The 16,222-nt window shown below is 34.7% G+C and overlaps 2 protein-coding genes across 3 annotated transcripts; both read left to right on the top strand.

Moving 5' to 3' along the window:
- The first annotated feature begins 5,825 nt into the window (after positions 1 to 5,825).
- LOC123875634 (ejaculatory bulb-specific protein 3-like) lies at positions 5,826 to 10,765 on the top strand. Of its 2 annotated transcripts, none has more exons than XM_045921574.1 (3): positions 5,826 to 5,910; positions 7,499 to 7,693; positions 9,596 to 10,765. In XM_045921574.1, exons 2-3 carry the CDS (start codon positions 7,513 to 7,515, stop codon positions 9,778 to 9,780), a joined length of 366 nt encoding a protein of 121 aa, XP_045777530.1. In that variant the 5' UTR covers positions 5,826 to 5,910; positions 7,499 to 7,512; the 3' UTR covers positions 9,781 to 10,765. The 2 variants fall into 2 exon arrangements, with proteins under 2 accessions (XP_045777530.1, XP_045777529.1); XM_045921573.1 differs by lacking the exon at positions 5,826 to 5,910 and adding an exon at positions 7,108 to 7,178.
- A 2,172-nt stretch (positions 10,766 to 12,937) lies between these two features.
- On the top strand, positions 12,938 to 16,032 carry LOC123875637 (allergen Tha p 1-like). The gene is made up of 3 exons (XM_045921578.1): positions 12,938 to 13,025; positions 14,306 to 14,492; positions 15,859 to 16,032. Exons 1-3 carry the CDS (start codon positions 13,023 to 13,025, stop codon positions 16,014 to 16,016), a joined length of 348 nt encoding a protein of 115 aa, XP_045777534.1. The 5' UTR covers positions 12,938 to 13,022; the 3' UTR covers positions 16,017 to 16,032.
- Positions 16,033 to 16,222: the final 190 nt, after the last annotated feature.

Here is a 16,222-nt window from a genome sequence, read left to right as displayed (position 1 = left end):
TTACTGAAAAGATACGGGAAGAAAGGAGACTAATTTTTATACCCGAAAATAAAAGTGTTCCCATTTATGAAAAAGCAAAACTGACGCAAAGTCGTGGGAATTATCTAGTGTAAGGTATTAATTGTTCACATTCCGCGTCTTTTGGAAATTTATGAATAAAACTCCGTATACCCCTATCGGCAAAGCTTATGTGGAGTCAGTCAAAAATATTTTTTATTTTGTAGTTTACGGCTTCATTCAAAAAACCTACTCAGAACTCAAAATTTTATTCAAAAGACTTCACAACTCCTAGAAAATTATTATTATTTTTCATTGTATGGTTTCGTCGACTTAAAATTAATGTAATAGAAGCTTCCAAAATCCACACCCACCCAGCGCGGTGACAAGGTAATTCGCTAACTCAGTGTTCAACACTGAATTATAGCCACTAAGCTCATTTGCCATTGGCATTAATTTTTCTTAGAAAGCCTTCAATGGATTAAAAATAAACGTCAAATGAGATCGGTGGCCATCATTTAGTGTTGAACACTGAATTAGCGATATGAAAAGAAGCCCGCAAGTATTCTTCTTGTTATCATACATCGATGGTTATCAGTTATCACCAATTCACATTGTCATTCTTCAGACATGTTAACTGGTGTCACTTGTTTTTCTACCTTCATTCGAGCGTCATCGTAACATTATATGGCGTTGTTAATTTTTTGTACCTACACATTATTTCTTATTTAATATTAACTTACATTACATATATCTACCTACTGTTAATATTGACATACCTACCAACTAGGGTTCGCTTCGGCTTCTCACCAAATATATTTCTACTAGCGGATTCCCGCGACTTCGTCCGCGTGGATTTAGGTTTTTTAAGATCCCGTGGGAACTGTTTGATTTTCCGGTATAAAAAGTTGCCTATGTCAATTATAGGGACGCAAGCTACCTCGGTACCAAATATACAAATCGGTTAAGCAGATGGGTTTTTGGGAATCCCGTGGGAACTGTTTGATTTTCCGGGATAAAAAGTAGCTTATGTCCATCCCCGGGATATAAGCTAGCCCTGTACCAAATATCGTCAGAATCGGTTAAACTGTTGGCCCGTGAAAAGGTAGCAGACAGACAGACAGACAGACAGACACACTTTCGCATTTATAATAGTGTGGACTACACGAGTGCAAAAGTTAGGTTGGTACAAAATCACAGACAAACGTGAATCTCGGAATTTTGTTTTATTTATACTACTATTCAAGGAAGAGAAGAAGAGAGTTTATTAATATTGCTTAGTAGTTTCGAGGCACACCTATTATTATAGTCAAGCAGTCAAGCTATTTTTAGCCTCTATTTAAATTTTATTTTTAAAACAAACATTGCATCAATGAACTAGTACAAAGTTGACATTTACATCAATCATCATCATTTTTTAACCCCCGACCCAAAAAGGAGGGTGTTATAAGTTTGACGTGTGTATCTGTGTATCTGCCTGTCTGTCTGTCTGTCTAAACTAATGAACCGATTTTAATTTAGTTTTTTTGTTGGAAAGGTGGCTTGGCTTGATCGAGAGTGTTCTTAGCTAAAATCCAAGAAAATCGGTTCAGCCGTTTGAAAGTTATTAGGTCTTTTCTAGTTACTGTAGCCTGCACTTGTCGGGGGTGTTATAAATTTTTAATTTACACTTGTTGCAATTATATTTCTACGCACAATTCGATCTAGAAAAATGTATCGGGGCGTAATGGTTAGTGTACAATTGTTAAGATTGTATAACATACGTGTCTAGATAAACTTTTACGGAACAATTGTTACGCAAAACCCGTAATTTTTATGTGCGCCAGTTAATCTCAATGTGGTTTAAACACGCAATTTTATTAACACTTATCATTTTATGACACTATAACCGTTGTTATGAATCAAAAATTTAAAATTGACTGTATTTAAATAATTGGCCTAGAATATTGTATAGAGTTATCCTCAATAAGCATAAGTAGGTACCTACGGATGTTTTGAGTCGATGCATACAGATTTTTTTGAAAACTTATAACTCTTGGTAAGTTTTTTTTAATTCGTCTAAATTGTTTGCACAATCAAAATATGAACTAGCAATTTACATTAGTGGCTAGTGTAAATTTATACTCTTTTATGTAAATGAGAAAGACAAATATTGTGTCACTTTGCAAAAAAAACTGTTGTATGACTAACTTATTCCATCAGATAAAAAATGCTATTTACTTACTATTTTTTCACATGAAATCTAAATCCGGATATCACGCACGTCCATCAAACGACTTTAAAATCGATGTCGAATCCTACGTTTCCACTTTCCACTACCCTTAACAATAAACAAAGACCATGTTATAAAACAAAGTCTATTAACTTATATGTGTAATGACTAATGTCCTAAATATATAGTCAGACCCTGCGTATCTTACTTGTGTATTATATTCGTCTAGTAGTTTAACAATGTTAAAATATTTGACTCTTTTAAAAGACTCTGTTTATTTAACACTAGACGATGCCCGTGGCTTCGCTCGAGTGGATTTCAGTTTTTTAAAATCCCGTAGGAACTGTTTGATTTTCCAAGATAAAAAGTAGCCTATGTCCTTCTCCAGGAAGTATCCCATGTCTGTACCAAATTTCATTAAAATCGGTACAGCGGTTGGGCCGTGGAAACGTAACAGACAGACAGACAGACAGACAGACAGACAGACAGACAGACAGACACACTTTCGCATATATAATAATAATAATTAGTATGGATTGTTAGTTCACTCTGACGCATTGAAGAGCCGTAATAGCCTGCTGGTTAAGATGGCTCTCTCCTATTCTGGATGTCATTCTGGATGTCGGGGGTTCGATCCTGGGTACGCACCTCTAACTTTCCAGAGTTATGTGCCTTTTGAGTAATGAAATATCACTTTGCTGTGTCGGTGAAGGAAAAATTATGTAACCACAAATTCACGGTTTTCGGATTTATTCCTTTACTTGTGCTATAAGACCTATCCACCTGCCAAATTTCATGATTCTAGGTCAACGGGAAGTACCCTATAGCTTTTCTTGACAGACACGACGGACGGACGGACGGACAGACAGACAGACAGACAGAGAACAAAGTGATCCTATAAGAGCTCCGTTTTTCCTTTTAAGGTACGGAACCCTAAAAATCGGCCCAAAATAATATATGACCATGTTGATGATTATAATCATCATAATCGTATGAGAATCATTATGAAAATCATGATAATTATCATGATTCTTATTAATTGAGCACTATAAATAAGTATTTTACTTACTATAATAGCTCTTTACAACATCGCATTTAAAAGACCTATTAAACGCAATAATAACTGAATAATAATGTTTATAAATAATTATAATAGGTAAGTTAACTACAATTTACATTTCATGCTTGTTTATCTTGACCTATTATATAATTTTGAACTTTGATGGTGATTGTAAATACATAGTAAAGAGTAAATGGATACCATACACCTACCTACCATCTTCTACATAATAAAACTAATACTGACTGACTGCCAGACAACGCATAGCTTAAACCAATAGATATAGATAGTATAGAAGCATGAAATGCATGAGAGTTCCATGTAACGTATAGGTAATGAGCAGTTAGAAAGGTTTTAGGAAAATTTTATCCCCTAAGGATCGATTCACATTGGCAGCGAATAGAAGTGAAATCCAAAAAACGTAGCAAATCGTTCTTATCTCAAGTAATACACAAACTATTGAGAAAAAAATCTCGGTAGTAAGAAGCAAAAAATTGATCATCTACGCACGAATGCCCGCGCGCCTGGTTGATCAATCGATCACATTCGATAGATTGGTAATTTGTGTTCAATGTGGTGGAAATAGAGGTCAATATGCTATACAAAATAATATTTCTCTTCCATTTTTGTCAATGTGCATAAAATTGAGCACTGAGTTTTTATAAGTACTAATCTAATTATGATAAACTCTATGGAATCGACCCTTAGAATATCCGATTAGAAATAAATTTGCAAGCCTGGAAAATTGATTGTGATTCTCTCAATCTATACTAATACTTTAATTAATATATATAATAAATAAAATTGAAGTGTGTCTGTACCTAATTTCGAAATAACTACCACATATTAAGCTCATATGGTTATTTGAACGATACCAACACTGAATCACACGTTTTTAAAATTTTTGTCTGTCTGTCTGTTTGAACCGGCTAATCTTCGGAACGGCTGAACCGATTTTGACGGGATTTTCGCAGACCAGAGAGTAACATAGGCTACTTTTTTAACCGACTTTCAAAAAGGGAGTTGTGTTTTTCTACCTGTATACAGCGAAATCTCCGAGATTTCCGAACCGATTTGCGTATTTTTTTTAAATTGATAAAAGAACTTTGAAACATGAAAAGAGCTAGAGACCTGTGACATGCGGACAGAAAGCTTGACAGACAGACAACAGAGTGACATTAATAGGGTTCCGTTTTTACTCTCTGGGTACAGAACCCTAAAAACTACACAATTTGCACTAACTACGATGACGATGACGACATTTTTTATACGAAAAGTAACTAGACCTGCAAACGCAAAAACTGCACAGAAGTGCGTCATAGAAACATTATTTTTAGACTACAAATAAAAGAACTACAAAATTAACTAATGGATAAACTACAGCCATTAGGTATGGTTTTTATTCGCATCGCAAAAAAATATACCATTAGCAATCGACAAATTTAATATTTTTCAATATAAAATTTTCTGGGTTTGTATAAACTTATGAACTCTGTATACAGCTAAGAGCTACGATTTTTATGTATTTTCGACATCAGTGTCTAAAGTTTAAAATTCAATATCTCCCCAAGAAAAAAAAATACATTCTCTAGAGTTTAGACCAATAAATAAATTGGGTATAGTTTACATAAGTCCTTACCTAATAAAATGTTACGTGATCAGCCAAAACAACATCATTTCACAAAAGGATCCTTGGTGGAAGAGGCCACAACCCTCAGTAATAGGACACAGAGAAAACTCAAACAAGTATTTCGTTTAACCTTTCTACTAATTTTTTCTTGGTCTGTGGTTGTCTAAAATAGATTTTACATTGATAAAATAATTGTACAGTTATCACGTTTTACCTGTGGTTTTACTGAATAACAATATAACAAACAATATAAATATATACATAAATATAATATATAAAAATAACAAACTCTTCCCCAAAGAGAGCTAAACCATTTGTTGCTGGTTTTGCAATTATTATTTTTTTTCACTTTTTTTAAACTGCAATCGCCTAAATTTACAAAATGCGCTATACATAAATCTTTCTCTTCCGACAATTTTTTTACTGTTATTTGTTTTATTTTGTAGAGCTTGTATTATTTTTTATTTGCAATTTTGAATTTACTATTTCTAAACTTGTACTTCTAATCTGTTTTTATTAGGTTTTTATTCTCACATTCTAGGGCTTCTGGTAGAAATCTTTTATCCTTGCTCTTGTATAAGTGGTCCTGGTGCATGTTATTTCAATGTTTATGTTTTATTTTTAAGTTTTTGGTACAATATTTATAAATAGGTACTTACATTATTAAAAATAGCTAGCCGGCATATCCTAGCCAGAACGTGGCTACCTAGCTACTATCTTCCTCATTTACCAACGCCAGGGGATTTTGAGTTGCTCAATTTAGTTTCCTGGTAATGTTCAGCACCAAATCGTATTTGATATATTTCGACAACAAAGACAGGCCTCAGTATATGCTAATGTTGACCAAATAAAGGTTCTTATCTGCATTGACAAAAGGCTTAGAATTCAATACGTTTATTGCACTGTATTTGGTCTGCGAGGTGGCAAAGGTGGTGGTTTAGTAGTCGTCAATATAAAAGCACTGTCGCTTTCTGCGGCGGCTAGTTCTTTGGGTCCTATAGAGAGTAAAAGGTGGGTGAACGAACTGCATTATTGCAATCAGTGTCAACAGCAACCGATTTGTGATCGTGTTACGTAACAATCGGCTCGATGCTCTCGTAACCCGGTGTGATACTTACGGATAATCTAGATTACGTTTTCATTGACTGTTTTATAGGATTAACTGAATTATTACTTGTGTATTGTGTGATACTAGTACCCGTCCCGGATTCTCTCGGGTGAAACTTTGTTCCGATTTATTTCAAAAATCTTATTCTCTACAATAGATCAATAGATAGATCTAGATCTAGCCTATAACCTTCTTAGGCAAAAGTAAAGATTAGGTAGCTTCTATTGATGAAATAGTAAGATAATCATCGTTTTTGAGATCAAATCGAACAAACAGCGTGGCAGGGGACTTTAATTTATAAGATGTAGTGAAGATCAATTGATTATTTATTACTTCTGTATTGTGTCATATCATTATTACCTTATTAAGAAAAACAAAACTCAAAAAATATAAACACTTTCAAAAACATTGCAATTATTCTAGCTGACATTAGCTGAATTTTAGAATTTCGTTTTAGATCCATACCAGTGGAGTAAGAATTATTGCTAAACTACTTATATTGATCCGGGTAAAAGATTTATGCATTAAATCATTGACTACACCTACTATTTTTTGCATATATCTAACGTTTTTGGCATCGTGAATCGTAATGGTAGTAATTCGTGCTTATTCGTGTTTTATTTTTACCCATAAGAAATAGTAATTTATTAGATTATTTTAATCTCTCTGCTTAAATTTTCCACATTTATTGATACGGTAAATTGATTTTCACCATTAAAATGAGATCTTCGATTTTCACAAGCAAACAATGGATTGATTGATTTTGATATTTTATTTTTAATCCCCGACCCAAAAAGAGGGGTGTTATAAGTTTGACGTGTGTATCTGTGTATCTGTCTGTGGCCTCGTAGCGCCTAAACGAATGAACCGATTTTAATTTAGTTTTTTTTGTTTGAAAGGTGGCTTGATCGAGAGTGTTCTTAGCTATAATCCAAAAAAATTGGTTCAGCCGTTTGGAAGTTATCAGCTCTTTTCTGGTTTTCTTATTACTTTTTTGTATAGTATTGTGTTTCATGTAGATGTCATAAATCATTAAAGTTCCAAGGTATTCGAACCACGTATCCGATGCCCATGGAAGCTATTCGTATTGTCAAAGATCTCCTTGTTTAATATTCAGAAGGGTGCTCATTCGCTTCATTGCACTTCAATCGGATAAACCCATTAACTCATAGTTAGTTACTTCCATCATGTTTCAAATATTATTTAAGTTTAAAATCAGTATAATATATTATTTAACTACACTATACATTAATAAATTGAAGTAGAGTTTTAAAAAATCCCGTAGTTCTTCCTTATAAAAAGCAATTTAGACCATGGTCCTCTGCCTGGTGCGTGTTTGCGAAAAATAATAGTAGCAGTAGCTTCATAAAAGAGAGTTTTTGAAAATTACCGAGAAACACTTCATTTGTATTTATTTATAGTTTGTTTTTACAGATTTTGATTCTAGTTCGAACCCATTTACTTAATCTTATCCAATTTATCTATTTTCAGAATAAATAGGCACCATGAAGTCTTGTATTGTTTTGATTTGCCTGGTCTTGTCGGTGTACGCCGCGGACAAGTACAACTCAAAATATGATAACTTTGACGTGGACACCTTGATTGGAAACGATAGATTGCTCAAATCGTACGTCAACTGCTTCTTAGATAAAGGCAGGTGCACTGCTGAAGGAAACGATTTCAAAAGTAAGTTTATTCATAGTCTAATTATTACTAACCTCCCAGTAAATTCTAAAATCGTGGCCTAAGCCAGATAGATCGACGAAAATATAACTCTTGACTGCCATGTCATCTAGATAGGTGATAATGTAGTTTAAATAGAATATATAAAAGGAAAGGCTGACTGACTGACTGATCTCTCAAGGCACAGCTCAAATTACTGGATGGATGAGGTTGAAATTTGGCATGCAGATAGCTATTACGGCGCAGACATCGACGTAAACGGAAGCTGAAAGGGCATTCCATATTCTGGAAGTGCATATTAGATAGTCCGGCTATTCAATTTGGAAATTGTAAATTTCCAAATTGAATAGCCGGAATTCATAATATTAGTCTCATAATACCACGTGCATGCATGATTACGTATACGTGTAGGTACTGTTTGTACCAGGGTGGTTGTCAAGTGGGTGTAATGTATGTAGTTGATTTGCTGAATATATTTACTTAAATTTGCTATTTTCGCAAAAAAACGGCTTACGGGTGTTTTGAACAAATGAAACCTACTGAAACTAGAATAGAATGGATTTTTTTTTTATTGATAATAATAATCGACCCTCAGCCTAACTAAACTGTTTAAACTTTAGGCGGTTTTGACTTAGGTACATTTTTGCAGTTTGAGAATCTTTCGTAAAGTCTATGTAAGTAGGTACGTATAATGTATAAACATAGGTGCATCTAAGACCATTTTATGCAAATAATATAATTACTTTCCATAATTACGAGTAGGTAACTATGATTGAAAATGGTAGGATACACTACCGTGCTATTGGTAAAGCAATAGACTATGAACATTATCCTTTCAACACATCCGTTTGTGATGCTAACGAATACTGACTTATGCCGTATGTGTAATGTTTACAAAGTACCACATATTTATTATGTATGAGCTCAGAATAAATAGCACCTGATTACTACTTAAAAAGGTTGAGGTCAAGGTTATTGTACCTTGCCCATAAATCGCGAAATGACATAAAAAATTGAACTGCGTACGTTGGTACCCACGAAGTAACTTTGTCATACATAGTTAAGATATAAATATGTTTCAGAAAGTCTATGTGCTTATATTCCTTTAATTACGAATTTAATAAATGAGGAGCTGACTATCAAAATGATGAAATTACCTACATGAAATAAAGTTTTGCAGAAGGAGCATAAAACTGAATAAAAGCTGATAAAACTTCACAGCAATTAAATTGTAACGTTTGGATCAAAATCACGAACTTTGGACTCAATTATTAGCCCAGTTTTAGGCCGTTTTGTTTAGAAATGAGTTCAAGATTGTATTAGACCAGCTTTTGGTTCCTATCTTTTGACAAACGGCTCTACAAGTCCTAAAAAGTTTTCACTTCACCACGACGTAACAGTTAGGCCTAGCCAAGAATTATTACTTCCTACATCCATGAGACTAGCACATTTTTTTGAAATCAATTGTACAATGTCACAGTGACACCACAACAAGGTTTCTCCGGTTGGTAGTCAATTAATTTACACAAAGCCATGACCCGAAGCCATGACACATAATATGATATTTACCTAACATAATAGTAATAATTAACCTTAAAAAAAGTCAGACAGATGAGATGTTTAATGACCTTATATAATATAACAAGGCCAGTGACACATCATAATTCAGTGCATAGTGAAGGATAGAGTGATAAACCTAAGTTTTCCAAAATAATATGTTTACTTCATTAATAAGATAGTAAAAAAAGCTTCGCGTGCGTTAGTACATAACAATATCGATGATCAATTCATTAAATAATAAATAAATAAATAAATTAAATAACATCCATGACCCTCTTTCTACGTCGGCAACAAAAGATTAAGCATTTAATTAACTGCCATTAATAAGTTTATGTTACTTTTCAGAAGCCCTCCCAGAGGCTGTGGAAACGATTTGTGGAAAATGCACTGACAAACAGAAGCTAAACATCAGGAAGGTAATCAAAGCAATCCAGCAGAAGTACCCCAAGCAATGGGAGGATCTTGTGAAGAAAAATGACCCTACTGGCAAACATCGCGCCGGCTTCGAGAAGTTCATTCAAGGAAGCTAAATCAATACTCTATTTGAGGAGCTGACGAACAAAAGCAGATAGTTACATTTTACAGAGGCGAATGAAACAGCATCAATTCACTGTCGGTGTTTTTTTCCATACATTACTTAAGAATTATTTCAAGAGAACTGGTAAACATCTGACGACAGGATAACAATGAAAATTGTTAAAGAAAACTTTTGCCAGGAGGTACATTGCTGTTTGAGATATATGGAAATAAAACATAGAAGAGTTTGAGATAAAAAAACGGCAGAACGTTGATGATGATAATAACTGTTTTGTTCAATAATGTACCTATCAGAGCTTTATAGTTGGGTACTTTGAGAGCCAAAACGAGCTTTAAAGTACACAAATCTACTTTTGTTTGCCAACTACTCTTTTTTTTAAACTCAAATTAGGGCTAAGAGATTTTAAATTTTAATGTAATATTTAGGTACTTTTAAGGTTATTTTTCACCAAGTGAATGAGTTAGAGTGTAGTTCGATACAAAAAGCTGGGGAACTTCCATTAAAATTGTTTGAATGGTGCAAAACACCCAGTTTATAAGTGGTTAACCTACATACAAGTTTAACTTTAATTATTAGGTTGCACAGACATTGTGTGATTTGTAAATTATGGTTACCTTGACCAGAGATACGACAAAGTAATTTAAGTTCTTTATTCTGAGACAGTATCTTACTTTAAGAAATAAATCTAATTTATTGCCGACAAAAAGAGAGATTATTATAAGCCCTTATTTTTAACTAGTAGACAATGTGATAGATAGATTTGGATAAAGAAATAACGTGTTGTGAAAAGAAACGTATTGACATAAATTAGATTTAAGAAAATCAATAATTTGGTTTTGGTATGACGTGAAGAATAACACCTAAATTAATTAATAAGGTAATGCATTTGTAATTTTCTATAAGTAATGGTGAAAAATTGTTATTTATTTTATTAATTATTGGTGTTGACTGATTTTAATAAATGAAAATCTGAAACTTCGTCTTGTTCTTAATAAACCTTGCCATGTTACAACTTTTGATTATAATCTTTGAAAAATTAGTACCTAGTTATATAATAGACCGTTTAGAATTGTTTTTCTTTTTCGTCTTGACTTTTTTTGTAGCATTCTTATTTTTTGAATGAGAAATGAGATTTCATTGATAAGATTTCCAAATCCAGTTGGTTAATCGAAACTTTTTGCGTTTATCCATTCTATCACTTTTTTCAAGAACTCAATGATTGCTTTCATTATAGAACCAACTGTTATCGCACTCTATCAACTTGGATTGCATTCGCTATCGTCAGAGTTACTGATGCATTTAATTTTATTTCAACATCCGACCAGCCGTGGGCGCTGTGGTTTTGTAAGTGAGAGGTATCGGATACAATTCACAGGAGAGGTAATATTATCATCATCATTATCAACCGATAGGCATCCACTGCAGCTAGACATTGGTTCTTTTATGGGGACTTCCAAACGCCACGGTCTGGCGCCGCCTGAATCCAGCGGCTCCCTGTGAGTCGTTTGATGTCGTATTCCACCTAGTGGAAAGCGTAATTCAGAAAGTGCAGAGGCAATCTGGAAAAAAATTCAAATCACCCCTGATAATAATTTAATGGGAAACCTTGGCTACTTACTTACCAAGTAATTTAGCGCGTAGGCACCAATTAGAGATATAGGTTTGATAATTAAACTACGAAACCCCTTTTTTAATGCAAGACTTATACCCGCGACTTCGTCCGCGTTGACTATACAAATGAAAGATAATTCAGTTAGTCAGTTAGTCAGTTTTTCCTTATATATATTTGCAGATAGATTAAGCTTGACGGCAATCATGCCCAATAAAGTGCAATTGATGCGGTCTAGATTGAAGAATGATTGCCTACAAAATGCCCTTACTCTTGCCTTGAATGTAATTAAGGTTACACGTTACAATATGGACAACCCCTCATTCCGAAGTTACCCCCAATTGGAATTGACCGTCACTTATTATTACGAGGTAATTACTACCAGGTAGTGATGTTCAGATTGGAGTCAAGGACTAACTCGATGACTAGTTAGTCATTAACGAATAAAAAAGTGCGAGTCAGTATTGTCAGAGCTCACCCTTAGCCGGCCAAGATCGGAAAGGTTGGGCAAGTCGAGGCAAACAGCTGTTGCATGTGTGTTTGTGTGTCGGGCAGGTCAGTTGCGCAGTTGCAACGTGACGTAACCACAACATTGCTTGTATAACCGTCTCATATAATCTCAGCGGGTTTCAATCAAATATTGGTAATAGACACAGAATTCTAGAAAACTTAATAGAAATGTTAAACACTGTCTTTAATACCATCAAATAATTTGAAAAACTATATTCTGGCATCCAACAAAGTAAATTAAATTGTAACGCTATGCAAATACTACGTCTATTTTGTGGTTTTAACAATGACAAACACTGATGTTTCACTGCACATCAGCTACGTGGAGACATCTAATATTATAAATGCGAAAGTGTGTCTGTCTGTCTGCCTGTCTGTCTGTTTGCAACAGTTGAACCAATTTTAATGAAATTTGGTACAGAGTTAGCTTACATTCCGGGGAACACATAGGCAGTCCCGGAAAATCAAAGAGTTCCCACGGGATCTTTAAAAACCTAAATCCACGTGGGCGAAGTCGCGGGCATCATCGAGTACATAATATTTAGCCTATGTTATTTCTAGATAAATAGCTTTCTAAATGTGAAAGAATTATTAAAATCGGTTGAGTAGTTTCAGTAGTTTAGTTGTAGAGAGCTAGGTGCTAGCTTTTGCCATTGGTTTTGATAGAGCGATGACCGCTGTACCCGGATAGTTCTAGATTGGAGAACGCGAACAGGTACTTACCTCAAACATGAAGTTCGTAGTGTGGGCACCCTTTACCAAGATAGACCTATGATATAAACAGAGAGTAGGTAGTGACTGGATGAAGAACGCTGAGTAGAATAGTGGCGCTCTTTGGGAAAGCCCTTTTTCTGCAGTGGACTTTCGCAGCCTGAAGTGATTGATGAATAAGCATTACTCTAATAAATCAGTGAAGAACTTGAACGATCTATTATAATTCTATGACACATTTAAGAAATAAAAACAAGGAAAAAAGAAAACGTGGGTAATTAAAAACCCAGATTGCAGTAACAGTTAGGTATAGTAGACACGCAAAAGCTTATAACTAATTGGTTGATGATGCATATAAAAGATAGAATCCCATTGTAGGATATAGTTGTTTCTCCACAATTACCATGGTAAGCAGATCATATTTTTACCTAATATTTATTTATCAATAGACCCTTACGATAATAATAATAAAATTAAGGTATACGTATAAGAATACGTAGAGGCGATGGCTGATGGAATTCCTTGAGTGGAGACCTCGTTTAAGCAAGCGTAGTGTGGGACGCCCTCCAGCACGATGGACCGACGATATAAAGCGGCTGGCGGGAAGTAGCTGGATGAGGAAGGCCGAGGACCGGGTGTGGTGGCGCTCTAGGAAGGCCTATGTCCAACAGTGGACGTCCATAGGCTGATGATGATGATGATATGTATAAGGATATAATAAACAAAGAATTCAAAAATTCATTGTTTACAAAAATAGTTAGGTAATTAATTACGCACAATGTAAATTACTAGATAATGTCGGATTTTTTCAGCGCGGAAAAACGGTTTTTTAAATAAGTAAATCCTGCTGATACTTTTCGTGATAAGTACATTATGAGCTATGTATCTCCATTCCAATGTTCGGTCGTCAGTCGTGGTTCGCTCCAAAATCGGTTCAATCGTTGTGTCCTAAAAGACTAACTAACAAACAAACCTTCAAACATCCAAAATCGCCCATTGACTATGCTACCTACCCTATACTATAAGAATATAAGTTTTTTAAATCCCACGGGATGTTTCCGGGATAAAGAGTAGCCTCTATGTCTGAATGTCTGACACATATTGTTATGAATTCCCAGTTTAAAGATAGCTAGGTAATTTCCAAAAAGCAGAAGTCGTTAACTTTGAACTTTCCTACCTTGACTTTTATGACTGCTTTTAAATTAAGAGGATAGTCTAGTTGTAAATTTTTCCAAACTTTTTCATATTCTTCATTTGCCTAGTTTTCATTTGCCTAAGTAGGTACATTTTATTCTTGAAATATTGTCTGGGTGATTTTTACCCCCTCAAACAACAAAATTTACAAAATTAGACAATTTTGATCTCATTAGATTCAGTATACCTTAATCTAGGCTCGTATATGTTATTTTTTAGTATTTTAGTATAGTGACGTTAAAAAAATAAAAATACTCAAGAAAGATTTTAGGTCAAAAATATGGATATTAAGACGCTAGTAACTTTTAATATAAGCAATATTTCTTTCAAATTAAAACGTACGAGCATGGTTCTTAATTATATCTACAACATTTCTAGGTCAAAATTATAAAAATTGGACTACATTTACGGCGAGAAAAATTACATCGCTTTTTGTATGAAAATTTACAACTAGACGATCCTCTTAAGATTTGTTTGATTTAATTTTTTTCAGATGTACACAAAACAGAAATTGATCGTACAGCTATTCCTCTTAACATTTATAACTACAGTCATCAGTTCTAAAGTCGACTTTGAAAAACTGAACATAGAAGGACTCCTCAGCAATGAAGAGCGGACAAAATCTGCTTTTGCCTGTCTCATGGACAAGAAACCATGTGGAGAATGGCAAGGGTTACGAGGTATGTAGAGAAAAAACCGTTCAAGTCCGACTCGACCTTACACACGAAGGGCTCCGTACCTTTTGTTATTTATTGATTTGCATAGCGGCTATTTTGAAACTTTTGTTATTTCTTGTTATAGTAACAATAGAAATACACACTCTATGAAAATTTCAACTCTCTACTTATTACGGTTCACGAGATACAGCCCGCTGACAGAAAGACGGACAGACGGACGGACGGAAATACGGACGGACAGCGGAGTATTAGTCACAGGGTTTCGTTGTCACCTTTCGGGCACGGAACCCTGAAAACTGATTTTAAGCTTATTTTGGTTTAATTCGTCTATACAATTAGCCCGCCCTCCCGCTATTAACGTAAAGGAAAATCAAGAAAACATGCGATATCCACCCCCACTACATAGACCGTAGGCAGTATTTCACTACGGCACCAGAACATCTTCAGGAGTTGTGGATTTGACATAAGTCATGATTTGACAGAGTACAACATTATGTTGTTCTGTAGATTTTTGCTTAGGTTGTTGTACCTAGTAATAAAACACTCTAGCTGATATCCGGTAAGAATATTGCGACTTCGTACAAACTCATAATATTTTGTGTCAGGCGTCATCAGCATTCAGTTTAGTAAAAATCCCCTTTGAAATATTTAATAGCAAATATTTTGAAAAGATAAATTGCTGTTAATAAATCAGAAGAGCAATTTGTACAGGAGCAATGTGTTGTGGGCTCGACCGAAAAATTACAAGGTCTTCCATCGAGTGGGTGTCATACTCGGGATCCATGTGATCCGGTCTAATCCTGGAACTTGTATAATATAATATAGGCTCCTGGAATTAACACTTTATTAGCGTGATGTAGGCTTCGCAGTGAGTGAAGATACCTGTGGTGCCATCTAGTTAGATAGTCGTAAGTTGATATCCGTCTTAGGTTTGTATCACGGATGCCCTGCGCCTCACCCGGGTAAGGAGGCCATGCCTCGAGGCCCGTACCCCCGCTTGGCCGTTCCGACCAAACGGAGAAGACCCGCACTCTCTCGTATCACGGAATTGCTGTTCAATGATTCTTTCTAATGAGAGTGAGGACCATTATAGTTTTCCACTTCAATTCAATTCACTTTCCATGAAAAGCCACCTAAATGAATTAATGTAGTGCCAAATTGAAAGTGCGAAAACCGATACATCAATTTCCATGAAAAATCGCCTGTGAAATCACTGTGATGAAATAGGTATAATAATTTCACAAAGAGAAAATGAATTAAAATTAGCTATATGGCCATTTCTACTACATTAGATATTGTCTAGACTTCAAGGCAGGTGCAGACATTAAAACTTAATTTCTTGAAACTTTATTTAATTATATTTTTCCAGATACAATTCCTGAGCTGATAAAAACCAAATGCGGCGCATGTACTCCAAAAGAGAAAAAGAAGTATGATCACGTATCCAAAGTTCTCCTCGAAAAGAATCCAGAGATTTTTAATGCTTTAGTGTTAAAATATTCTGCCAACGAAAATCCATACCAATAAACGATAGACATAAAAACGACTTTATTTATTTTATCTTTAGCCTATTATGTATCAATGATGAAAGCTACAAGTAGGTTTGGTCTATGAGCTTGAACTTTTGCATGTAGATTTACGTTTATGTTTTAACGTAGACCACTAACAAAGGATTTTCAGAAATTCCAACCGCTTGAAGTTAAAGGGGGTAATGTAATAATTACTCATAATGT

This window comes from Maniola jurtina, chromosome 20 (genome assembly GCF_905333055.1).
Source record: "Maniola jurtina chromosome 20, ilManJurt1.1, whole genome shotgun sequence".
Taxonomy (NCBI): Eukaryota; Metazoa; Arthropoda; class Insecta; order Lepidoptera; family Nymphalidae; genus Maniola; species Maniola jurtina.
This window is presented reverse-complemented; position numbering and strand designations above follow the sequence as displayed.

Excerpts from the sequence above, each read along its gene's own strand:
- LOC123875637 (XM_045921578.1), top strand. Across the intron at positions 14,493-15,858 it reads AGAATGGCAAGGGTTACGAG|ATACAATTCCTGAGCTGATA; the intron begins GTATGTAGAGAA and ends ATATTTTTCCAG.
- LOC123875634 (XM_045921574.1), top strand. The coding sequence starts at position 7,513 with ATGAAGTCTTGTATTGTTTTGATTTGCCTGGTCTTGTCGGTGTACGCC. Across the intron at positions 7,694-9,595 it reads TGAAGGAAACGATTTCAAAA|AAGCCCTCCCAGAGGCTGTG; the intron begins GTAAGTTTATTC and ends GTTACTTTTCAG.